Source organism: Corylus avellana, chromosome 6 (assembly GCF_965113065.1).
Source record: "Corylus avellana chromosome 6, dhCorAvel1.hap1.2, whole genome shotgun sequence".
Classification (NCBI taxonomy): domain Eukaryota; kingdom Viridiplantae; phylum Streptophyta; class Magnoliopsida; order Fagales; family Betulaceae; genus Corylus; species Corylus avellana.
This window is the reverse complement of record NC_142495.1, coordinates 25,849,649-25,876,370: the sequence shown is the minus strand read 5'-3', so window position 1 is coordinate 25,876,370 and position 26,722 is coordinate 25,849,649. Positions and strand designations below refer to the sequence as shown.

General features: G+C 36.5%; 3 protein-coding genes across 3 annotated transcripts; 1 reads left to right on the top strand and 2 right to left on the bottom strand.

Moving 5' to 3' along the window:
- Positions 1–2,281: 2,281 nt before the first annotated feature.
- LOC132187702 (uncharacterized) lies at positions 2,282–5,986 on the bottom strand. Its single transcript, XM_059602106.2, has 2 exons — positions 4,954–5,986; positions 2,282–2,531 (listed from the first exon to the last, which is right to left on the bottom strand). The coding sequence occupies exons 1-2, from the start codon at positions 5,210–5,212 to the stop codon at positions 2,506–2,508; spliced, it is 285 nt and encodes a 94-aa protein (XP_059458089.1). The 5' UTR covers positions 5,213–5,986; the 3' UTR covers positions 2,282–2,505.
- Positions 5,987–10,093: 4,107 nt separating this feature from the next.
- On the bottom strand, positions 10,094–12,991 carry LOC132186281 (aquaporin PIP2-2). The gene is made up of 4 exons (XM_059600174.2): positions 12,564–12,991; positions 12,188–12,483; positions 10,597–10,737; positions 10,094–10,509 (listed from the first exon to the last, which is right to left on the bottom strand). The coding sequence occupies exons 1-4, from the start codon at positions 12,868–12,870 to the stop codon at positions 10,390–10,392; spliced, it is 864 nt and encodes a 287-aa protein (XP_059456157.2). The 5' UTR covers positions 12,871–12,991; the 3' UTR covers positions 10,094–10,389.
- Positions 12,992–18,067: 5,076 nt separating this feature from the next.
- LOC148585079 (uncharacterized) lies at positions 18,068–18,781 on the top strand. The gene has a single exon (XM_088517693.1). The coding sequence runs from the start codon at positions 18,068–18,070 to the stop codon at positions 18,779–18,781; it is 714 nt and encodes a 237-aa protein (XP_088373819.1).
- Positions 18,782–26,722: the final 7,941 nt, after the last annotated feature.

Genomic DNA, 26,722 nt, shown 5'->3' with positions numbered 1-26,722 from the left:
GATCCTAATTCAATGAATAGCAAGAAAATTACCAATGTCATTAATACATTGCATTAATGGACATTAATTGTTGCTTACGCAAGTTAAAAGTGTGTTTTTTTATACGAATTTGGATTCGGATCCTCTAAAATTTTTAGGGGAATTTTATATTTTAAAATTTTAAATCCAAACCATTCATTTCATCCAAGAGCCATGCACGATTGCACGTGCACAAGTTTTGCTATCATCTTGGAGCTTCAAATAACAAACAAAAGCCATCAAGTGAGCTGAACTAGGAGTGTCAAGGCGGTCACGGTTAGCGGTTATTGGCAATAACCACTAACCGTAACTGCTTTAGCGGTTAGTAGATTTCACTAACCGCAACCGCTAACCGCCTAGCAGTTAACCGCCGGTTAGCGGTTAGTAAAATAGATAACCGTCCACTAACCTTTTTTCAAAATTGGGGTTTTTTTTTTTTTTGGCTTTTTGGGCGTTTTTTTGCTTTCTTTAGAGCTTTTTGGGATTTTTTTTTACCCTTTTTTTTTTTTTTTTTTTTTGTATTTTTAGTGTCTTATTGGGCCCAATTGCTATAAAAAGAGCTCATATTGAAAAATCAAAAATATTTGACCCAAAATTTACACTTGTACTTTAAAAAAAAATTTCCTTAAATATTAAATCATAACCGGTTAACTTTTTTCTTTAAAAAAAAAAAAAAACAAACATATAAAAAAAAAAAATTCAACACAACATATAAAAAAAAGTTCAGAATTCAGACAACTGTTACAACATATAATGATAATACATTAATACTTAAATTGTGTTTATAAGTAACACATTGGTCATTGTTTAATCCAATGTCAATTATTTAATTTGATATTATACGAATCATATCATTATTGTACATTAATAATATGATTCACTTGAAGTCTTGAATAAAGTATTTGAATTGTCATTGAATCATATGATTAAATATTGATATTATACATTTATATTATTCATATGCATATGTAGACTTATAACATATATAGACTTATAAGTTTATAACATACATTGAAAATAAGTCTCGAGATATTTAATTGTTGTATTAGTATGAATTGGTATACTTATGAGTTATGTCATATTATATATGTATAATTTGTTATTATATAATCAAATGATTTAATGATCAATTGATCATGTGATATAATTATATCAATTATAGTGATAATATATTAATACTCAAATTGTGAATTAATTATTTTAAAAAAAAAATTGTGATTTAATGATCAAGTGATTATATGATATAATCATATAAATTATAGTGATAATATATTAATATTCAAATTGTGATTTAATTATTTTTTTAAAAGTTATGATTTAATGATTAAGTGATTATGTTATATGTATAAATATTTTTATAATTTTAATCATAAAAATATATTATATAAAAAGGTAGTTAGCAATTACAGTTAGTAAACCCAATAACCGCAAGGCGGTTATAGCAATTAGGCTGTTAGCGGTTAATATGGTTAAACGGTTAGCGATTAACGAACCGCCCGCATTGACACCCCTAAGCTGAACATGCATTTCCTAGTGAAATATTAAGCTGAAATTTAGGCTCCTTTTGTTTTGACGTAAAATGATTTATGGAATTTTTTTTTATTTTTTTTTTTTGTGTGACAAAAAATAATAGTTAACAGAAAATATTTTATGTTTAACCAAAAATTCTTCTTTTATTTTTGGAAAATGATTTTCATTTTTGAAAACTATAAACAATTTTTCAAGTTTGAGCATCTCATTCTCAAATCGATAGACCCAGCCGAAAAGTTGTTAGGTCTCACCCGAGACCTGCCTAGGACTTGATCAGGACTTGCCCAGGACATGCCTAAGACCTAACCGAGACCTGACCAGAACCCGACCTCTTATGACACCTCCAAGACATGGTAGGGACATTTTTGAAATTTAGATTTTAATATATTTAGATTTTCCGTACGCCTCAAACACTGTAAAATGTTTTCTGCTAAAAACATTTTACGTCGAAACAAAAACATTAAGAGGGGAAAAAAAATTGTATCTAATGCAATAGTAACTTAATAGCAAAGGAATTGTAGATGCCAAAGAGGACTGCAGATTATTGGTGAAAACAATATCCATCTACTCATGATTTACATTTCTCTAAGCAAAAAATTAAAAATCAAATAAACTAAAAAATAAAAAAAACAAAACATAATCCTATGATTTTGGCTCCAAAGCTAAAAGACGCCCGTTATACTGGAATTTCTACAAACAAACAATCTGAAAAAAACAAAAAAAAACACACACACACAAAATAGTGAGGAACGTGTTATACTTAATTAGAAAGTACCAGTATTCATCAAGATACATAGCAAATTTATACTTTGGACAAAAAACAAAAAGAAATCTGGTTTATAATTTAACATGCTTGTAACAAAACCTGTACAGAAGAAGATTTGCTAATTTCCAATTTATGCAATCTGGTTATTTCCAGGATAGATTGAACAACCAAATGCGCTGCCAAATACTGCTTCACTTCTCATCTTCATCAATGCAAGCTGAAAGAGGAAAACTCTCATAAAATCAGTAAATGCTTCTGACTAAAATAACCCACCAACACCAGCTATCAATACAATTTTATAGTTGTGTAATCTGAAAAAAAAAAACAAAAAAAATACTGGTAACAAATAACAGGAGCAGTTGGTATCAAATCAAATATTCAAAAAGGGAAAACTAAAAGCAAAAGCAATTGTGGAAAGCTTGATAGCCTTGATGATACTGGATTCAGCTTACCTCCAGTTTCCCAATAACTGGGAGATCTCCAGGTGTTGGTTTCAATGGTCAAGATTAAAAGTTTGGATTTTTAGAACTAACGACCAAGTCCTTCTCTTTTTATACTAACAGCATTTCCTCTTCTATTTTCACTCTCTATCCACCACTTTGACCCACAATTCAAGTTCCCCAATCACCAAAACCTCCACTACCTCAGAGAGATGCTCATCCTGTCATCCATGAGAGAACTCAAGCTACTGAATGCCCAGATCATCCTCCATGGCCTAACTTTCTTTGTTGTTGCTGACACGGGATGAGAAAATTGGGGATGGATCTCGACGAGTTCACTTTAGTTAATTTTCATTCTGTTTGCTCACAAGGTTGTGATTTGGATATGGGAAGATGCCTGCATCTCTATATTGGCTTGAACTAAAATGGTAGTAACATAGTTTGGTGGGATTTTACTGCAATAGCTTCTTGAGCGCATATAATGTCTAATGCGAGTGGCTGGCTCTTGCAATCTAGGCGTGTTTCAAACTCATACTGGTTGAGTGATCCTGCCTTCCCTGACAGTTACTTGATTTTATGAGCCCTTAAATTCAAATTGGATGGCTTCAGATTGTGTACCAAAAAATTAAAACAGATAAATAGATTCTTTCGCCAGACTCCCAACTACTGAGTTAGTAACGTAATCAGTTTGGCTCCCGGAAGTTGAAATCCCTCCAGAAATTAGTGTGATTTTCTGGGTCAGACCTTTTGCGTTATACACTCTTTCTGCATTATATTACAGTCTTATCCTCTTCCAGGCTTTTGTTTAGTTCAAAGCCTGCAGAGTTTGGCCTGATGAGATCACTTTCACAAGTTTGCTTTCTGCTTGTAGTCACAGTGGTCTTGTGAACAAACAGACTTGTCAAGCTCCATCCTCAATTTTCTCATCCATGTCGGCAACAACACAGAAAGAAATTAATTTTCACAGGGTGAGGGTGTCGTGGGTTAGGCCATGGATGATCGGGGCATAGAGTAGCTTGAGTTATCTCCTGGATGAGCATCTCTCTAGGAGGTGGTTGAGGCTTTGGTGAGTGGGGGACTTGAATCTGTGGTCAAAGTGATCGATAACTCAAATGGAAGAGGAAGTATTGTTAGTCTTGAAAGACAAGAACTTGGTCATTTGTTCTAAAATCCATCAAAACCTATAACAGGAGATCTCCAGTTATTGGAAAACTGGAAGTAAGCCAAATCCAATGAAACCAAATCAGATTCAGGAAATCCATGAATCTCCAATGAATCAAATTAACAGGGGTTTCTAGCAGACTTGCTTGACCTATTGATATCTACAATATAAACAGCAAAATTAACAAACACGCATGCAATAAGACAGAGAAAGATGCCTAATATTTTGGCTGTTGCTTCCACTGGAAACATTAAACGGTTAAAACTTGGGCTCATTTAAGCTTAAGCCAACCCAAATTAGTTTTGTTAAGAGGCAAGGATCCACTACCCATCGATTCAAGTTATTGAGGTATTCCTCAACATATAAAGTCACCAAACTATGAAACTCTTCACAGAGAGACAGAAAGAACAAGATAGACAACAATATCCCCAAGGCTAACTACAAAGAAAGAGAGAGAGAAGATTGATTGAAGTTTTTTCTTTTTTGGGGGGGGATTGCTCATTAGCATCAGCAACAATATGTTTGTTTGTTCATACAATAACTACATTAATAATAAACATGTTTGTCCTGAACTCCTATCCCTGAGAGGTATATGATCCTTTATTTTTCTCCCAGACTAGATAATCTGAACCGTATTGCCCATTGTCAACGTAAACACATCTAAGGGAAACTGGAAAAGTTGATTCCACAACAATTTTTTAGCATCCTTGTGCTGTCAATTTTGATTTCAATGATTACATTTACAGCCAATAGTAATTTACAAAACTCTTAACCCAGCTTCAAGAAACCATGCTCAACAAAGGTTCATCACATCAAGCTTATTTTTCCCACTAAGTTAAAATTCAAAGGGAAATGAAAAAATCATAACCTTTAGGAAAGGTCTAACAGTTTGTATTATACAAATTACAAAGCACAATATTTCCAACCAGATGATTAATCAATTCAGAATACCCATCTCAAAAAACCCAAATAAAAAAAACCTCAAACCAGAGCACAAATTAACAAGAAACGCAAAAGGGATGGCGACATTAATTTACCTCCACAGCAGAAACAGCAATAACAGCACGAGAGAAGCATCACAATCTCCCTGCACACCGCAAGTGCCCCACCACGAATCTCTGAACTGGGTGTCGCAGATTCTCTTCCTTTGGTAACCGGTTCTTCATTACTCAACAGTTTCTGACTGTTTGAAGGCTCCGGCTTTTCGCTTTTCATTCTATTAAGGTTCCACTCGAGGTTTCTCAGGTAACCAATCTTGAATGAATCCCTGATCCTCATCGATGGCCATAGATGCATCTCTCTGTCTCTCTCTCGCGCGCGCGCTACGCGAATTGAACTTCAAGTATTCAACTTCTTCTTTAGGTTGTAATAACTAACTAAATATATATATATTTGAATGAAGATAGCCCAAGACGAATAGAAAAGTAGAAGAAAAAATATCTTTTTTACTTTGTTACGTCGACAGCGTCAGATGTTAAAACATCCAGCGCTGACTCCATAGAATCATATTGTAACAAAACATTCGTCCAGAAAAATTTTTTTGGTAAAAGTACACATATTCTTCGAACTAACCCTCAATTTGCAAAGCTCTTTACATCTAAAGATTGCTTCAATGTCTTCCCAAATTACCAAAAATTTACAATGTATTCATTTTATCCGGAGAAAAAGACAAATAACGATGGTTGTCATTTCAACACTATGGCGCCGTAATAAAAATATGAATAAGAAATGAAAGGGAGAATTTAAAATGAGATTTCTCTTCTCCATGAATCCGATTCTCCAAATCCCAAAATAAAAAACAGCTGGATTCAAGCATGGGAGGGGAGGGATTCATGCATCCAAAGGAAGCAGCTGCCATGTGATATGTCTGAATGGAGAGCCTGCAAGTGATGATGGGACATTAATTACAGAATGGAGAGAGCATGTGCGTGGATGTGCAAAAAACCAAAACCCAATGGCGGATACGGCATGGGAATTTCTGCAGAAGTGAACCTGTTAATTGGCTGAGGATTTAAAAGAAAACGAAGTGAAGAGATAAGGAAGATGACAAGGGTAGTAATGGGTGCCATTCCTCCCCTCTAACTATTTTGTTCAACCAACTTTCACATGCTATATATATAGGCTATTAGACAAAATGATGGGGGCTGTGAATGCTTTCTTATCAAGGGAAAAAATTATTACATTTATTTGGCTTTCTACATACAATTATGTGATAGCCTGGTGGTGTGGTTAACCACGTACGTCACATCCACCTCAGCACACTTTTTCTTTATTATAAATTAAAAAAATTATATATTTTAGCCACCCGCTTCTTTTAAAATTCCAATATTTTACTCTTTATTTATTTTTTTTAAAAAAATAAGAATACGTTTTCATTGATATAAACTTACGATGATAGGAACGGTAAATAACCACCGGTGGTTTACATTATTTTTTATAGCCATATTTGAAAGAACATGAGCCACTTTATTGCCATCTCTACGTATGAAGGTCATCTGCCATTGAGGAATCGATTGAAGCTCGAGCTTAATATCCTCCAACATCATTCCCTTCCGACTTCAATCTTCAATTGATGAATTAATTCCGTCTACCACTATCTTCGTGTCACCTTCAAAATGGACCCGTTGGAAGCCCAATGTTTTGCACAAATGAATCGCCATTAAAGCCACACCAGCCTCAGCCAGCGTCGGATCAAGACTGCCCAAGAGTGTTTTAATTAGCTATTTACTTTTACTATTATATTTAAATATTCTTTTCTTTTCAAAGAGTAATGCTACATACAACACAAACATCTTACAAATATCTTATAAAACTAGCGTGACAAGGTTTAATAGCTCTTGAATCATCCCCTATTAAAATATAAAAAAGTACGTAGCATTGCTCTTTCAATGCTTGATGTGCATGTCTTACAGGGAGTTAAAATGGTTTTTTTTTTTTTTTTGACTAAAGTAAGTAGCAGAATATAATTATATTTTTCACCTAAATTTACTACATAATTTGACTAAATATAAGCATGGACATGTGATGCGATGAGAAGTTGGTAGGTTAAATCAATTACTACAAATAATTGATTTTGGAAGTTTCAAAAAGATGCATTTAATTGCTTTAATTGGGGGGGACTAAATGGATAGACCAACTAACCTGGAAAATGTGGGTCGACCATTGGAATATTATAAAAAAGGTAAGCAGGAAAGCTCTTGCTTGAAGCTTGAAGTTGGTATATACGTTAAAATATGTTTCTCTAAAAGAGTGAGTTATAAGTTGTCACAATTGAAGTCGCTCCAATCCACCATTAATTTGCTACCAACCATCCTCACACACGCACCAAAAAACAGTCACCTTGAAGGTTGATTCTTTTGATGGTTCAGAGCCAGATATATATATATTATTTTGTTTAAAATTTTTTAAATAATATATTTTTTTTATTAATGGGACACATGGCATCGTTGTGGTCGTTGGATCTCTTTAACGAAATCCTGACCATAAACTGAATACTCTCCAACCCATTTTGGACCGAAGAGGATCCAATTCCAAAAAATTGATATGTGAACTTGATCGAATCATTATCAAAACTAACTTGTAAGGTGGCCAAACTATTTTCAATGGCTATTAAATTGGTTTGAACACTCCTAAAACGACATATGGGGTGGTTGAATCACTCCAAAGATCCATGGAAGTGATCGATAAGGGCCTTTCTCTTCAAAGAAAAATTGTCGGAAATTTGAAGAGAATAATCATTTTTATACAAAGGCATACCACATAGAGTTATAAGATTATTTTGAGGATTTGGTTTAGGTGTCATAATGTAGTTCTTGTAAAAAAATAAAAATAAAAACTACAACACACTTGTGATGTAGATAATTTTTTAAGGGTTTATATTTAATTTCACTTTCTCTGTTTTTCACAGAACACTTGAAATTAGACGACTCTTAAAAAAAACTAGAGCATAATCCTAAGCTTAATCCTTATTTTGAAACCCTGGGAAATAAGAATATATTTGATACAATTAGGTCAAATCTCATAAACTAATTTAATAATTTTCTAAAAAAACAACACTAGTTCACCTTTTAAAAGAGTTTTGCAGCCCATTCGCTTTTCCTTTATGCGTGTAGATATAGCAGGACTGACACATAATTCCAACAAAGGCCTAGTGGATATTGAATAAGACTAGTAAATTCACAACTGAGAACACCCTTTCATCTTAACTTCTTCATTCTCAGCGTTAAGCCCATTTAACATGTAAAAGTAGGTCTTGGTAGCAGGTTTTCGAAACTCGTTGACACTTGCACATGGACAAGCGTCAAGATTTCAAGGGCGTTGACGTGAATTTTCGTCAATTTTTGAACGGAAGTTTGACGAAAGTATTATCTTTGTTTTTATGTAAACTCGAGGTACTTCATGTGATAAAAACTAAATCTTATAGAGCAAAAAATAAAGTTGTTAAATCACATAAAGCAAAAAGGTATTTAACTTTATTATTTTATAAAAACAAAGTGAGAGAAATAAGAGCAACTTTTTTTTTATTATTTTTTTATAAAATAATATCCACTAAGAACCACAAGATCAAAATAAGAACACCATTAAAATATCTACTATTCCTCGTTTAGAAGTGAGAACACCTTTTCATCTTACCAATAAACCCAATTGACATGTGAATTGTGGAAGTTGGCTTTGGTGTTATAATGGGGTCAACCAAGGAATCACTTCCACCTCTAGGGAAGCTATATCGACTAAGAGTCAGTTTGAGATTGTGTTTGAAAAATAGAGTTTTTAAGTCAAAAAAACATTTTTGGGCAAAAGCTTAATTTTTAAGCTTTTGCCAAAAATGTGTTTTAGCTATTTTTAGACTTTTTGGATCCTTAAAAGCGATTGTAATTTTTTTACTAAATGAGTACATTTCTCTTCAAACAAACTTTTTGAGTGCTAAACGCATTTTTACGCCCCTTAAATACAATCTCAAACAGCCCCTAAACCTCATATCAGAGCTTGCCAAGGGTGCAGTCCACAGAGATGACAAATCCTTTCAACAATTTGGTCACGCGAGTAACAAATGAAAGGATTGGAATCTCACATGATTTTTTGTCATAATTGTGAGAAAGTTTGTATAAAACTCCTTTGTATGGGTAGGACTCTATATAGATAAATAAGTTTTATATGAACTCTTTCAAAACATTACTGTCAAAATTACTAAAGATCTCAATTCATAACGAACACCCTTTTGTTTCACTTCCCACCAAAAAAGACAAGCAAGAGAAAAATAGGAAAAGAAGAAAAATTTATGGACATATTGGAGGAATTTTCTTAAGTTGACAAGTATTCAAGATGCATATTATTTTAACTCTAACTTGCATTTTTAATAGAGCATGTGATTCTATAATATTCACTTTTAAACACATTCATTTCAAACAAATGTCAATTGAATAGACTTAATTTAAAAAAAAAAAAAAAAAAAAAAAAACATCTTCCATTGAGAGCCCCAAAAGGGAAAAACTATCAAGGTAACCGTCTTTAATTTATGGCCCAAATTCAAGCATGACATACTTGTTATTATAAGAAGACAAGTCCAAACTTGGGCCTAAGCCCATCCAACACCATGGTCCATTGCCAGTGCTCATGCTCCGGATGATGTTTGGACAGATGGTCTCAACCTTTTGGGCCATAGTTGGTTCACTTCTTACTGGCCCAAAATGGTTTTTGGTGTTATTTCTTCAAATTATTTATCTTTTCCAAATGAAAAGGAAGCGAACCAACTATTACGGTATTACCCTTTTGTTTCTGACAAAGTGACAAGTGAGCCACCAAAATACCAACTTAGTTATATTTTAAAAGTATTTTTGTCTTTTCCACTTTTTAAGGGTACAAAAATACTAATTTAATATAACGAATTAAATATTCTTCAATTTCAAATAAATTGAAAAAGATCCTAATTCAACAAAATAACCCAATCTTCCATTATTTTAACCCATAAGCTTCATTCCAACTCTCATTGGTCTTAGATTAAATCTCACTTGTCACATTATTTAATTCAATATACACCGTCACATACCACAAAAATATTAGAGTAAACATAGCTAAATAATTCCCATCTATCCCTAGTGTTAAAAGTCATTTCACTGGACATGTCTCTCCCTCTCTCCCTCCCCCTTTTACCAAATACACTGAATTGAGACATTAAAAAAAGCAGGAAGTGACCCACACTTGAGAAAGTTACTTAAAGAAAGCAATGAGTACTACAAAGAACCGAAGAGACAAGTGGGAAAAAGACAACATGGAAGTAAATGGAAAGGCAAGTGGATAGAAGGACAAAGAGGAACAGAAAAAAGCACCCTTTTTCTCAAAGGGACAGACTTTTCATCTACACAATATCATGATCCTCAACCCCTCTCACGTGAAGGAAATGAAGAGAGCCAAAGGATAAGCAATCAATCCCCCATTAATCTTCTTTCTTGAACTATTATAAATCCTACTTCTAATCAAACATTGTGGTGGCTCCTGAATGACCCAAGAGCTTTGGCAACACCTGCTCTCAATATGTATTGGTGGTAGAAAGCTGCAATAGCTGCACCAATAAATGGTCCAGCCCAAAAGAGCCACTGCAAAAACAAAGAAAGACACATTAGAAATTCAATGGCACAACAATGATAAAATGCTACTTATCATGCACACATTATAATACTAACTTGGTCATCCCAGGCCTCTTTCTTGTCGTAGATAAGGGCGGCTCCAAGGCTCCTAGCAGGGTTGATACCGGTGCCGGTGATCGGGATCGTGGCCAAGTGAACCATGAAGACAGCAAACCCAATTGGGAGCGGTGCCAAAACCTTAATTTTAGGATAAGTTAATGTCAAGAAAACATTCCCACACAATAAAGAGATTATTTTAAATTGCATGCAATCCGAGTAGCTCAATTGCATAGAACGACTCCAACCACCTTAAAAAATGCCCAAAATTCCACCCGTGAAACAAAATAAAACAACTTTAACATTCGAATCAGGGACCAATGAAGCCATCCATAGGAAAACGACAGAGCGTCCTCATATATACACAAGAAAAGACATGTCGCATTTATTTTGAACCTTCTTTTTCTTTTCATTTTTTTTTTTCCCCTTCTTTCCAGGCCATTCAAATTTGGACCTTACTTTACTCACATACAACTATACAAGGAAGAAAGGAACCACAGAAAACCAGCACCTACGGTCGTTACTAGGTCCTTAGTAAGAAAACGACAAGTCGTATCACGCATTGGAAAAAGGAGAATCATTTTCTGGAAGTAAACAAAATTAGGTGACCCTCCTTCCACGGACCCACCTTAGCCATGCTACATTACCAGCTCATAATATCCAAGCAAATCAAGCATACAATCCTCCCACTACCAAAAGACAAATAAGGAAGAAAATTTTTTAACGTAATATCATATGATACACCCTAATATCAACATCGGCTGCGATTCGCTTCGCTACAATTCGGTAATCAGCCCAATCCAGCCAGACAAACCCCCACAAAGATAAGGGGTTACCATCAGGTGGGCCCCATACTCCGGCCGCCTCGGGCAAAGAGGGTCGGAAGCAAAGCTCTTTTCAGCATCTATCGGAGATCTATGCTATTATCCCGGACAATCTTTTGCATACTCAATACAAAATTAGAAGGTTAAGAGTTAAATTATTTAACCCGTTTAATTAAACAAAAAATTTTTCACTAACCCAATACAATATTAAAGAATTAAGATTAAAAAATCTGGTCCGTTTAATTAAATGGGTTCTATTAAAATCAACCTATATAATATTGAAGATCTAGGTTATTACCCCTAAGATCGACAATTTTTTACATAATTCATAAACCTAATACAAAATTAAAAGGTTAGAGGTGAAGGAGTTAACCAGCGTTCTCTCCATGTGAAGTCTTAAATGAGAAAAAAATAGCTCAAAAAAGGCAGGCTAAAGCTCGTTTGGGTTTGCAATTTTTTTCTTAGAACCACCAAATCAACTAAAAACGAGATGTAAAAAAAAAAAAACTGAGAAGAATTAGAAAGAATTGTCTGTCCCAAACAAGTAGTTTGTTTAGTAAAAACGATTATTTGCAACAAATATGGGAAGAAACATAAAAAAGAAGAAGAAAAAAGCTTGGCAGGTGCATTCCTTTAATTATTGACCTGACAAGATCTCAATTACTGGTCCAATAGTTAAGATTTAACCTTAAAAATTGGAAGAAATCCTAAAACACGTAAATATATTATGAAAGCTGCCAAAAATGGAGGAATGTTAAGGTGCGTACCGGAACGTAGGAGTCTCTAGCATTCCTCTTGGGATCGGTGGCAGAGAAGACGGTGTAGACAAGCACGAAGGTCCCTATGATCTCGGCGCCCAATCCAACGCCTGTGCTGTACCCAACAGACAGCGTGTTGGCTCCACCGCCATACCTTATGTAGTGGGCCTTATTAAAGGCCTTCACTAGCGCAACTCCGCAGATGGCTCCCAGGCACTGAGCCACCATGTAGCTCACCGCCCGCACCATCGACACCTTCCGTGCCAAAAACAGCCCGAACGTCACCGCCGGGTTAATGTGACCCCCTGCGTAAAAACGTACAACAAAATTAGCAAAGAAACGTTTTTTTTTTTTCTCTGAGGTAAGAAAAGAAAGAAACGCCCACCTGAAATTCCAGCAGTGCAGTAAACAAGAATAAAGATCATGCCGCCGAATGCCCAAGCGACGCCGAGAAGCCCAACACCGCCGCAGGCTTCCCCGCCATTATCGACGTCAATCTGGCTCTTGTAGCCTATCACAGTGAGCACTGTGACGTATAAAAAGAGCATGGTGGCTATAAACTCGGCTATCAAAGCCCTGTAGAAGGACCACTTACAGACCTCCACGGCGTCGAAAAGCGGCGCCGGAGGTGGGTCGTGGTAGTCCTTGGCCGAGAATGAGCCATGCTCTGGCACCTCCCCTTCCTTAGCCATAACACTCAAAACAACACAGAGAGAGAGAGAGAGAGAGAGAGAAGAAGAAGAAGAAGAAGAAGAAGAAGAAGAAGAAAGCAGAGGAGGCTCGAGAGAAACAGAGAGAAGCTTTGGGTGTGGAAGAAGGGGAGCGCAGTGGGGGTATATAAAGAAAGAGGAATCAGGAAGGAGGTAAAAAAAGTCAAGGAGATTTTGGTTTAAACAGGAGGGATTAATTAAGACTTAATTAATACACTTAGAGCACCTAAGCACCAGCTTTTGGTCTCTTTCAGTCCCTTCCTGACATTACCACGCCAATCCGCACTTACCTTATTTCATTTGTCTCTCTGTCTCTCTCTCATGCATGTAGCCAATGGCCATGTACTGCCAAAGCCTTCTGCATCGCACTTACTACGCCTGTTTGTTTGTTTTCTTCTTCTCTAATTATCTAATATGAACGGAATATGATCGTAGCCTTAAATCTTAGAGCTGTTTTATGTTTCTGAACAAATGAATTATGAACCCCTAACACAGACACTAAATGAGATGCAAGAGATTCCCTAATAATGATTATCTTAAAACAAAATTATTCAATTGGTCAATGTGATTTGAACTTCTAACAAATACATCTACGTGGTTTCAAAATAAACCTCTAAATCTTAAATTAAAAAATGATACACCCGGATAAATTTCAACAAGTTTTTCAACCGTGCCATTATATAAAGTATAGAACTTTACGTATGAATAAAAAAGCATTAAAAAAATCTTGGTTCTGAAGTGGTTGGCCACCCTCTATGGCTTGTTTAGAGTTGGAGCATATTTTAGATTGTATTTGAAAAATAAAATTTTTAATTCAAAAAGTGCGTTTTGTCTATTTTTAGACCTTTAAAAGCGCTTTTATTATTATTTTTTTACAAAATAAGTATTATTTTATTTAAACAGACTTTTTGAGTGTTAAACGTATTTTTATGCTTCTCAAACGCATATCCAAACAAGACCTTGGTTGAAAGGTGTTAATCTGTGATTTGACCACTTTCGGAGGCCAATTTTAAGAGTGGTTTAATCACCTCAACAATCAATTTTGAGGATGATGAAGTATTCCCATAACTTTAAGGCTGGTTTAAGGGCTTGTTTGGCAAGATAATTCTTCTCAACTTTTTTCTCTTTTTTACTTGATTTGACACCATTAACACTCAATTCAACTCAAAAAAATTTTAATTTTATTCAAAATTTTATATTTTTCAAACAACCCAAATATAATTTCAATTCTCATTTTTTATAAATATTCGCAATTTTGAATTCGATTCAATAAAATAAAAAAAAAATTCACAAATCTAAACGAGTCACCACCTTCAACATCTATTGTCTTTGGAGATAGTTTGATGACTCCGATTCTAGAGGTGGTCGAACACCTCCCTTACAACCTTTGGTGGTTGCGTGGCAATACCAAATTTTGTTCTTTTTTTATAATTATTTTATTTAATGATAAATTTGTTCAAATTTTAGCTAACACAAACAGTAAATAAGCTTTCAGTGGATTGAACCCGTTCCGAAGACAGACACACGTGAAGGACAGGAGGCAATGGGTTGTATCCGTTGGACAACAAAACGCAGCCGTACGGCATGACAAGTTGGGAAGCAGTGTTTAGACAAAACAGTGGTGGGAAGTCCACTTGAAATAAATAGGGGTTGTAGGAAGAGAACATTCATGACTCATCGCAAAAGGCAAAAACACACAAAGGCAAGGAGCGCTCGATTGTGTGAGAATTTTGGAGAAACAGTGGGACGTGGATGGCTGTGAGTCACTCGTGGGTGAGATTTTAAGAGAGAGAGAGAGAAAACAGCTGCACGTGCTCAAACTGGTGGCTTCAGATTGCTTGGCGGTTCGGCTGTGGAACGTTGGGAAGTGGGCCCCCAGGCCCAGTCAGGGTAGGGTAACGGGCATTTTTTTTTTTCTAATTGGAGAAGTGGATGACGTCATCATTTCGGGCATTTAAGAATCTGCTTGACTAGTCATGTTGGAGTACTTGAAGGGGTCGTCATCCAATCTTAAGTGGGTTAATGCAACGTAAATGTGGAGTGTGCTTCAAGCAAAATCAATTACAGTCTCAGAGGAGATTCTACGCCTATGCCGGATAAGATGACCAAATGCTACTTTTCCCAAAAAGAGAAGAAAAATTAATCTACTTTTGTTTTCCCAAAACAATCCCAATAATCTTCTTCAAATAATAGTTTAATGGATTGAAAATTATGGTTTATGAAACAAAAGTTATTAGTTTAAATTTTTTTATATGAACGTATTAAAATATATATATATATATATTACGAGCATGTATCTTCTTCTAGTGTTTCTATTGATGTTGATTTTATACGTGTGCAATGGTGTTAACTATACAAGTGCTTCTCTGTAAGAATATGTATATTAGTTGAGTAATGTTATACATCACCGACATTCATATCTCATTTCTTTAAAGTTTATTTGGTGGAGGTTTTTTTTTTTTTTTTTTAATTGAAGAAACGATGACACATAAGCTTTAAATAGACGTGAGGAGAATTTTTTTTTTTTTGGGTATTTGGTGTATAAATTTTTTTTTTTTTTTTTTTATTGAAGAAAGGATGACACATATGCTTTAAATAGACGTGAGGAGAATTGAATGTGATGAATAAAATTACTAATATTAGTTATTTTAAAAGAATTTTTTTTAATACACACTTCATCAAATTATTTATTTATTATTATTTTTTTTAACATTCTTACTAACACTCGTGTTTTTCCGAATATTTGTACCAAATCAACTTATAAGCAAACCAAGCCAACAAACAAAACCAAGCCGACAAACAAAATCTCCATCGGCAATCAAACAAAACAATAAAATCAAGCGAAAACACTATGAAGCTACTCAGTTCCCATTTGAACATATCAAATAAACAAAATCCAACAGCAAATCCCAAAATTTGCATAAAATTCTAAAAATCTAGGCTAAGCCTGTATAGAAGCAAAATAACTTTATCAGACATTTCACATCAAAAAGCAAATAATTCAAGAAAGAGATTGAATCGAAGAAAGCGAGAGCTAGGAGATATTAAGAACATAGCGTGATTGAAACTGAAGTTCTATCGAGAAGGATCATATAAAAAATAATAAATTTATTCAATAAATTAATATTCTAACATTTTCGCTTGATGTAAACTCAAACTCTCTATCAATCAAGTGAGACCCAATTTATAAAATATTTAATTAACAGTAAATTAAACTAACAACTAAAATATTTATTTGTCTCTCTCACTTAGTGATGTCATGTGTATGAGTGACTGTTAGGGTTTAAATTGTGGACCTATTCACATGTTTATAAAACCTTAATTTTATTTTGGTCCATCATAATAAAAGAGAATCAAAATAGCCTTTAAACTAGTATTTACGCATAAGAGTTAACCCACACGTAACATAATAAAAAACCGCGCTTCTAGAGATGTATTAATGGCTGAGTCATATTACTGCATTGATTACACTTAACATGCCTTAGAGTACTTAGAATGAAGTAGCCAAATTTTTATGCAAAATGGCTCTTCAAAACTCACTATATCTAGTTTAGATAATGAATTTTTAAAGGCTTCCTACATCTGATTAGCTATATTTTTATCTATATTATTAATTTTTTATTTTTATTTTTATAAGGATTGTATTTTTTTTAAAGATCGTATTTTTCAACTTTTGAGAAAAAATAGACGTGGAAAGAGAAAATTTTGAGAAAAAAGAGTGTAGAAGAGAAATAGTAAGAAAGATAAAAATGACATTTGACTCATTCTTTGTGACTTGTAAGTACTCTTAGGAGTAATTCTAGGTGGCCTACTTATTCCCTACTAAGAATGATGTAGTTATTAAAATCATCATTGGGCTTGTGATAGATCATTATTGAATTTTGATTAAATGGTAATTTTTATAGCCACATCATTCTAAATGGAATACAAGTAACAAGTAGGCCACCTAAAATTACTCTATTCCCCGTGGTACAACTCATATATTATTTGGCAATAATTTATATAATTACATTATTTATTTTGGCTAACTTAACTAAAATTTTCTGACACAATGTTTTACACGTTCTCGTTACACAATAATTGCAAATCAAGCAACACCTTTGACAACATAATTATTATTATTGACTATTGTTCTAGATTTTCATGATGAATTTTAAGATTAGTGGTTGATTTAACCCAAACTATCCCATCACTTTGGACACTCATAATTAATTCTCATCGGACACCAAGCTCACTGTCTATATTCTATTGGCCTGAAAAACATGCGAAAAAGAATGTTGCCTTGCCGACCATAAATTTCCTTTGTTTTGAATAGGGTGTGAGTCCCACGTGCCTGTCGGTGAGTGGCTCTACCAAATTACGCTGTTATGGGCATCACTCTTCAACTCAATTTTGAACTTCCTTATTATCAAAAAAAAAATAAAAATTGAATTTCCTTACAAAAAAATAAAAATAATAAATAAAATGCACTTAACTCTCTCAAACTATCACTTTAATTACAATTTACTTTCCAAACTATTAATTGCGACAATTTACCCTTCAAACTACAAAAACAATGACAATATACCCTCAATTTTAAGAAAATGACAAAATTATCCTTACTAAAATAAAAACAAAAATACTAAAATCTAATTTTTTTTTTCAAAAATTTAAGGGTATGTTTGTCTTATTGAAAATTTTACAGGAATAATTTTGTCATTTTGCTAGCATTGGAAGGTACATTGTCATTATTTTGGTAGTTTGATAGGTAAATTGTCGTAATTAATAGTTTGTGAGGTAGATTATTATTTGGGTGATAGTTTGAGGGGATTAAGTGGACTTTACCAAATATATAAATAAAACTTTCTTTCTTTATCAAAGAAGAAGAGATAGCATAGCATTGGTTGATAAAGACCAATCATGAGTACACCTCATTATTTATTAATTAAACAACAAAATTATAACGAGAAACCATATATAGAAAGCCAAAAATGGTCACTTATGAAAGGTTTGCTTCTTTCTATCCAATAAGCATTCAAGTATATAGTTCAAAAGCATCAAATGTTGATGACGATGAATTTTGAAAATATGAGTTTTCTCTCTAGGATATGAAAAAACCCTAGTGGAGAAGGAGAGTTTTCTACGTCGATCTGGTCGGCTGTGGAAGAAAATCTAGCGTATTCGATTGGAGTTGTTAGACATGGCGGAGGATTTAGCAAGATTGTGGGAAAATCTCTCGCTAACGGAGGAGGAGTGTATAGACCTGGAAGTCCAAGACCAGGATCTAGGTGATGCGGAGAAATATGGCCAATCATGTCTGGTCGGAAAGCTATTTGATGATCGGTCGGTAAGCAAGGAAACAATCCGGGCCAAATTAAGCAAGGTATGGAAACCGGCAAGCACGGTAATCTTCAAAGTTCTGGGAGAGAATTTCTTTCTGGTGGAGTTTGGCAATGTGACGGACAAAGTAAGCGTGTTGGAAGGGCGACCGTGGGTGTTTGAGGGTAGCTTATTCCTGGTGGAAGACTACGATGGCTCAACCGCCCCGGCACAAATTTCTCTTGAGAAGACGGCTTTCTGGATCCGAATGCACAACTTACCGCTGGACTGTATGAGTACGGCAATTGGGAAGCAGATAGGGACCTCTGTGGGACAAGTTGAAGCAGTGGATGTGGATGAGAAGGGGATGGGATGGGGTGAGTATTTAAGGGTCAAGATAAAAATTGATCTGAGTAAACCACTTCCAAGGGGGAGAATGTTGAAGGTCAGAGGTGCACCACGGTGGATAGCTTTCCGATATGAAAAACTTCCCAAATATTGTTATCATTGTGGACTTATAAAACATGGGGTGACAGGATGTGCTAAAAGAAGTGGCTTTAGAGCACAGGAAGTTGCTACAGAATATGGGCCATGAATGAGGGCGCCTTCTCCAACACGGAGGTTCGGAGGACGTTTTGAAATGCCCTCAGAAAAGATGGAGTCCAAGGTTAATCGCCCGGAAGGAAGCTGGAGAAGGGACGAGCATCAGAGCAGATCCCCCATGGAAAGAAGGAGGGATAGGAGAAGTCCGGAGGGTGGCTGGGATGGCGATGAAACGGCGGCGAGTATGGAAGGGATATCTAGGGCGCGTGACACACGGCCAAGGAAACCTCCGGCAGCATTTACGTCGAATACGGTTTGTAAGGAAAGTGGAGCCAAAAAATTTAATTGGGGAAGCGCTGACCATGCAGATCACCGTGCGGATATTAGGGAGGAAACGGTCGATGGGGAAACTTACGGTGATTCCGGAAGTTATAAAGAAGAAAATCACAATCATGCGCCAAATCCGGACAATCCTGGTGGGTTCCTGCATGTGACGACCAAAGGGGATGGGTCTAGCAATGAAGAGTCCATGGGCCTTGGAGGAGGAGAAAGGAATGGGCTGTTCACCTTGGGCCCCACGGGAAAAGCTGCCCAATACACGGGTTTCTCTATGGCTGAGGTGGAATTAAAATTAAAAGGTGTCTCAGGGGAGAGCAGTGCGGGAAAAAGACGGGCTAGTGATGGTTCGCTTCAAAGCTCATGGAAAACAAAACCAAAGGAGGACGCTGGTGTACTTTCGGTGGTATCCAGAACTGACCCCCAAGGAAAAAGGAAAAGATCACATGAAGTGGAGGAGAGTAGAGGTGCTGCTGGGGTTAAAAAAGGGCGGAGTCTTGGTGAACGTAGTAAAATGCCTAACAGTGGTATGCAAGGGAAGAATGTACATGGATCGGGAATGGCGGTGGCTGAGTCTCAGCCCCGCCGACCGCAATGAGTTTTCTAAGCTGGAACTGTCGAGGGCTTGGGAACCCTCGAACAGTTCGAGACCTTACCCGAGTGGTAAAGGAGAAGAAGCCCATTTTGGTTTTCCTTATGGAAACCAAGCATCGTAACAATCGTTTAGAGTGGGTTCGGAGTAAACTGGGATTCGATAATTTGTTCACAGTAGACAGTGTTGGCAAGAGCGGGGGACTGGCTTTGATGTGGAAAACTGAAGCAGGGGTGGACATCCAAAATTTTAGTAGGCGCCATATTAATGCGGTGGTACAATATCCTGCAGGGGGGCCTATTTGGAAGCTAACCGGGTTCTATGGCCATCCTGAAGCAAGTAAACGGCGGGAAGCGTGGGACCTACTGAAAAACCTCTCAAGGTTGGAACCTGGCCCTTGGATTTGCTTTGGTGATTTTAATGAAATTGCTAGCCTTTCTGAAAAAGTTGGCGCTAGTGGGCGACAAAGAGGTCTGATGGAAGCATTTCAACAAACCTTGGAGGTATGTGCCCTGTCGGATTTAGACTACAAGGGTCCAAGATTCACGTGGACCAATTGTAGGGATGGTGATCAGCTTACTAAAGAACGCCTTGACCGGGTTGTGGCAAATAGGGAGTGGTGTGATCTGTTCCCACAGGTAGACATAATGGTTGGAGCTGCACTTAGCTCGGACCACTCTCCGCTAGTCATTAATCTGCTGGGTGTCATCAATGAGCGAAAGAATCCTCGCAGGTTTCGGTATGAAGCACACTGGGAAAAAGAAAATCATAGCCAGGAAATTATTGAAAAAGCGTGGGAGGATTGGGGAGCACTTGTAGACCCATGGCAAAGCCTGAATAGACGACTGGAGAGAAGCAAGAAAGGTTTACAGCGCTGGCAGGCTGAAGAGGTGGGACACCCGAAAAGAGTTTTGCAGGAAAAACTCAATCAGCTCGCTGAAATCCAAGGATTAGCAGATGACCCAGGAGGAGAAGCTGTAGCCCAGCTGAAAGAAGATATTCACGGATTGCTAGAGAAAGACGAGTTGAGATGGAAACAAAGGGCGAAGATTGACTGGTTAAAACATGGTGATAAAAACTCTAAGTTTTTTCACGCTTGTGCTAATCAGCGGCGTTCTATGAACAGGATCTGTAGCATCCGCAGTGAAGATGGGAGGCTAGCCGAATCGCAAGATGAGGTGGGGGCAGTGTTTGTGGATTACTTTAAGGAGCTCTTTACTGCAGGTGAAGTAGGCTCTATGGAGGAGTGTGTGGGTGCAGTGGAAAGCCGTGTCACTGAGGATATGAACCAGAGGTTGATGCAGCCTTTTTCTTCAGAGGAGGTGCGGACAGCTTTATTCCAGATGCAGCCATTAAAAGCCCCTGGGCCGGATGGGCTCACTGCCGGATTTTTTCAAAAACATTGGGACCTTGTGGGTCCGGAGGTTAGCAACGCTGTTATACATTCTCTTAACTGTGGATTTATACCTGATGACTTAAATTCCACTTTGATAGCTCTAATCCCAAAAACGAAGAACCCCAAGTGGGTGTCGGAGTTTAGACCTATTAGCTTGTGCAATGTTATGTACAAAATTATTTCAAAAATTTTAGCTAATAGGTTGAAGCTGATTTTGCCATATGTTATCTCCAAAAATCAGAGTGCATTCATACCAGGGCGCTTAATCACTGACAATGTGTTAGCTGCGTACGAGACACTTCATTCAATGAACTCTCGAATGAGAGGAAAAAAAGGCTATATGGCTATTAAAATTGACATGAGCAAGGCTTATGATAGGGTGGAGTGGAATTTCTTGGAAGCGGTGATGGGTCGGATGGGATTTGCTTCACCTTGGATCAAGCTTGTCATGATGTGTGTGCGGTCGGTCCACTATGCGGTATTGGTGAACGGGATACCAACAGGGAATATAGTCCCCTCTAGAGGACTAAGGCAAGGGGATCCGATATCCCCTTATTTATTCATTATATGTGCTGAAGCTCTAAGCTCTTTATTGTCTCGGGCGGACCAAGAAGGGGTTTTGCCGGGGGTTCCTACGTCTCGAAGGGGCCCTCGACTTAATCATTTATTTTTTGCTGATGACAGTTTACTCTTTTGTAGAGCAGATTTGTGTCATTGGACCAGATTGTCCAATATACTAAAATTATATGAGCAAGCATCAGGGCAACGGTTGAATTCTTCTAAGACAGGAATCTTTTTTAGCCGTAATACCCGGGAGGAGGAGAAGACAAATATCCTTACAGAATCTGGAATTCCACGAACGCAGCGATACGATAAATATCTTGGGCTCCCGGCTTTGGTGGGGAAGTCACGGATCAAAGAATTTCGAAGCATAATCGATCGAGTGTGGAAGAGACTCCAAGATTGGAAAATTAAACTACTTTCGCAGGCGGGCAGAGAAATCCTTTTGAAGGCGGTAATCCAAGCTATCCCGACATATAGTATGAGTTTGTTTATGCTTCCAAAAGGACTCTGTGCTGAAATTAATAGTTTGATGCAAAGATTTTGGTGGGGTAATCAGGCCAATGGCAAAGGTATACACTGGAAGAGCTGGGCAAAATTGGGGGAGGCTAAGAATTGTGGAGGATTGGGGTTCCGGGAGTTCACTTGTTTTAATAAAGCGCTGTTGGCAAAGCAATTTTGGCGTTTGTGGAAGTCACCGAACAGTCTAGTATCGGAAATAATGCAAGCAAAATATTATCCGCATGGATCGATTCTTGAGGCTAAGTTGGGAAATAACCCATCCTTTGCATGGCGGAGCATATGGGGCGCAGCTGATCTGGTAAAAGACGGGTTGGTATGGAGAATAGGTAATGGGCAAAATACAAAAATTTGGCATGACAAGTGGCTTCCAATCCCGAACACCTACTCAATTCAATCGCCACCTAGGGTGTTGGAGAACGACGCTAAGGTCAGTGAACTTATTGCGTGGAATACTGGAAGCTGGAACATGGAGCTTCTTAATCAATTATTCAATCCGGAGGAAATAAATGCTATACTGTCCATTCCTTTAAGCAGCACAAATCAGGCAGATGCGCAAATCTGGAGGGGTACGGCGAAAGGTATTTTCTCTGTTAGCAGTGCTTACTATATTGCGAAAGATATGGAGATGCGGAGAAGCCCAAGCAGTTCAAGAGGGCGACACAACAGTGAGGTATGGCGTCAGATATGGAAGCTTAAGGTCCCAAATGCGGAGAAAAATTTTATTTGGCGAGCCTGTCACAATATACTTCCGACCAAGGACAGATTACACAGGAAAAAGATAACGCAGGATCCTCAATGTCCTCTGTGTGGATTAGAGCCAGAAACCAGTTTTCATATACTTTGGAACTGCCCATCGGCAAGAGACGTATGGGGAACCTGTGGGCGAAAAATTCAGAAGCGTGTATTTGAAGGCCCGGAATTCTTTCAGGTGATGGAAGGTATTTTTACATCTTGTGAGGAGGATGATATAACTTTGTTTGTGCGGGTAGCAAGGAAAATCTGGTTTAGACGCAACGAAGTCGTTCATGGAGGTAGTTTCCTTCACCCCACTGCTTTGGTTAAACTAGCTAAGGAGGCTGAATCAGCGTACAAGGAAGCAACACTGAAAGAGCACCATGAGGAGCAGAGATTTCATTCTACACGAAATATGAAATGGTGTGCTCCGCCGGAGGGATGGGTCAAACTCAATTGGGATGCCGCCGTGTGTAAGCGTTTGGGTTTACTGGGGATGGGAGCGGTAGTGCGAGACGCAACTGGCTCGGTGGTGGCGGCCCATTGCTTGGTGGGACGGGGTTTGTTGGACCCTGGTGCTGCGGAAGCATGGGCGGGGGTGCAAGCTCTGAAATGGAGTCTGGGGTTGGGTTTGACGGCAATCCAAGTGGAAGGGGACGCACAGAATGTGGTGAACGCGTGTAATACTGGAAGCCTGGATTGCAGTAAAATTGGACACCTGGTGGCTGATATGAAACAACTTTTAGATAATTTCTCACAGTGGCAGGTTCTAGTGGTGAGGAGGAATGCCAACTCTGCCGCACATAATTTAGCCCAGTTTGCGATAGCTACGGGAGAGGAAAGATCTTGGAATGGAATTCTACCGGAATGTATTCGAGATGTAGTAATGCTGGAGCAATTTGCTCCCACAGTATGATTTAATGAAAAGTGGAGTTTATCAAAAAAAAAAAAAAAAAAAAAAGTTTAGTGCCATCCACAGACAACATCAAAACACGTGTTAAGACCTATAGCGTCAGCCGTTTGATTTGAACACACGGTTGTCGTCCCGACTTTGCTGGGAATCCTGTCGGTCGTCACCTGTTTTTAACAAAATATGTTTTAATTTTTTGATGATTTAAGGGTGCCCGCATTCTTTATAAGTGTGATTTTAAACTAAATTGTAAAATTATATTCTCTGAAAGTTTATTTATAAAAATCTATGATTTGAATATATATATATTTTAAAATTGTAAATAAATAATGTACTTTTAAAAATCAACAATTGTAAATGTTAAATATAATTTTAAAGGCTAAATTATAGTTTTATCACATGCGTTTTTAAAAATCAAGTTTTCAAATCAAATATTTTAAAATCAATACTTTAAAATCACATGTTTTGATGTCCCAAACCCAAATAGTATCTCAAGATAGGGAAAGAGTAATGATATATTACACCGCTATCTTATAATTATTTTGCTATACTAACATGACATTGTGAATCCACAATTTTAATAACTCTTGTTAAAAGGAAAAAAAATTAGTGAATTGACAATGCTATTCTTCTCTTCTTTCTTTTAAGGAGAAATTATCATTTTCCCTCATAAACTATTATGCGATGACTATTTCCTTCCATCAACTACTAACTTTACATTACGACTTCATCAAAGTACAATTTCATTACCAAAACCCTCATTCCGTCAGTCAAGGTCGTTAAGTTGAACGGTCAACTTGTGAACAGTGGCGTGAACAATACAGTCAACGTGTGAATAGTGTCATGAACAGTTTGGTCAATGTGTGAACAGTATCATGAACAATACTGTTAACCATCCAACTTAACGGTATTAACTGACGGAAGGGAGGTTTTGGTAATAAAATAGTAGTTTGATGGGGTCGTAATGTAAAGTTGGTAGTTAATGGAGGAAAATGATCATCGCGTAGTAGTTCATTAGGGGAAAGGATAATTTCCCTTCTTTTAATATTATTTCTCTTTCTTTCTTTTTTGTTCATTGTACAAACCAAAAAGTCTAATTATCTATTTATCTACTACTTTTGTAATACACAGGTAACACAGCCAATAGATTTTTTATAGTCTTCTCTACTTTTTTTAAATATTATTATTATTATTATTATTATTATTTTTTATATATTCCTGCCAATACTTATATCTTCTAACGGTCATATTTTTCAAAGGTCATGTTAAAATTTTTATTTTTTGTATTTTTATTCTTTAAAAAATATTAATAGATAATACAAACACAAAATATTTGTTTTTGCTTTTATTTTAAACTGGACTTTTTAAAATAAAAAATACTGCCAAAATTCTTTAACAGAACCACAACAATTGTAGGCCTTAATTATAGTTCTTGCAATATTATTTTTATTTTATTTTTTAAAGAGAGAAACTATGTGACTAAAAATTTAAAGGTTAACCATGTAAGAATTTTGTTCATAGAATTTGAAGGCGAGAACAATAAAATAAAGCAATATTTTGCTCAGTGACAAGCAAGCGGTTAGAAGTAACTTTTGCCTCATATTAGCTAAATTTGCACAATTTGATGTGATTTTCAGCCAATTAAGCTACCCTTTAACGACTTGTGGTAACAACTGTACATTTAGAATGAAGAAGGCACGTTAATTGTAAATGATTTTTTTACCACAAAAAAAAAAAAGAAGCATGCAAAATCTTAATAAATAAGTTACAATTTAATTAACACGTCAGCGTTTTGTAGGTTAATGCTACTAGGAGTCTTGGGGTATTTGACCTATTGTTATAATTTTTTTTTTTAAAAAAAAAAATAATGTGGTAGTTCATAATTGGTGAAATGATTAATATGCTCTCTCAACCATATACTCTTAATTAGTTCACTAATTATGGACTGACACATCAATTTATATGAAAATTGTAAAATACTCAAAGCATTTTCCTTTTCTTTTATGTTTTCAGGTATTTATTTATTTATTTTTAGTTTGAAGTTCCAATGTGACATAAAAGTGAATATGTTTTTTTTTTTGTGCTTTTAAAAGTATTTTGCATTTAAATTATTTGTTAATATTTTTACAAGTTGAAACGAGGGTGGGTGGATAAAGGCTAAGAAGGGGTTAGGGACGGTGATGGCAAAGGCCTGGGTTAGGTATAGGGATGTTGTAGGGCTTTTTGGGGTCGGTCCTTCCCTTCCCCAAGTGGATTGGTTTGAAGAATTGAGAGTAGATAAAAATAACTTACTAAGAACAAATTGGCATTATATAGGCTTGACTTATATTTGTAGTATGGCTTGCCCCCTTTTGAAGGTTACCCTCCCCAAACACGTTTGGATTGAAAATATAGAATTTAAGAGAGTAAATCATGAATACAGCCAGTGGCTATTCTTCAGTAGGACCACTCCTTACTTCACATGATCTAAAGAGGGAGTGGACAGAAATTTACATCCCCAAATTCACATAAATAGCTACTTTAAAATATAAAGTAGTCATTGATTATGCAAATTTTTGCATGTCTGGACCCGACGCTGCAAATATGGAGACTTGAAAGACGCCGGCTTCACCGGGCTCCGATTGTAAAAGTAGCATAGAAAAAATAATGAAGTAGAGAAAGTTTTTGGTGAAAGAAGCCTACTCTTTTGAATCAAAGATAAACAAAAATTCCTGCCTGCCTTGTACGTGTATATGTGTAATGGAAAAAGATGTGAAACGGAAGCTGACATTCCCGGACGCACGTGATCTCAGATTTCCACATTATCGGCAGATGGTAACAAAATAAATATTTAAGAAGGGATAATGGTATGAGAACACCATAAAAATAGAAGGTGGTGTGAGATTCTGAGCGATTAAGGAACACAAATTGGGGGGCCCGGCCAAGATTGAAGATTGGATAAGAA

Excerpts from the sequence above, each read along its gene's own strand:
- LOC132187702 (XM_059602106.2), bottom strand. The coding sequence starts at position 5,212 with ATGCATCTATGGCCATCGATGAGGATCAGGGATTCATTCAAGATTGGT. Across the intron at positions 2,532-4,953 it reads TTGCTGTTTCTGCTGTGGAG|CTTGCATTGATGAAGATGAG; the intron begins GTAAATTAATGT and ends TTCCTCTTTCAG.
- LOC148585079 (XM_088517693.1), top strand. The coding sequence starts at position 18,068 with ATGGCGGAGGATTTAGCAAGATTGTGGGAAAATCTCTCGCTAACGGAG.
- LOC132186281 (XM_059600174.2), bottom strand. The coding sequence starts at position 12,870 with ATGGCTAAGGAAGGGGAGGTGCCAGAGCATGGCTCATTCTCGGCCAAG. Across the intron at positions 12,484-12,563 it reads CTGCACTGCTGGAATTTCAG|GGGGTCACATTAACCCGGCG; the intron begins GTGGGCGTTTCT and ends GTTTTTACGCAG. Across the intron at positions 10,738-12,187 it reads CTAGAGACTCCTACGTTCCG|GTTTTGGCACCGCTCCCAAT; the intron begins GTACGCACCTTA and ends CCTAAAATTAAG.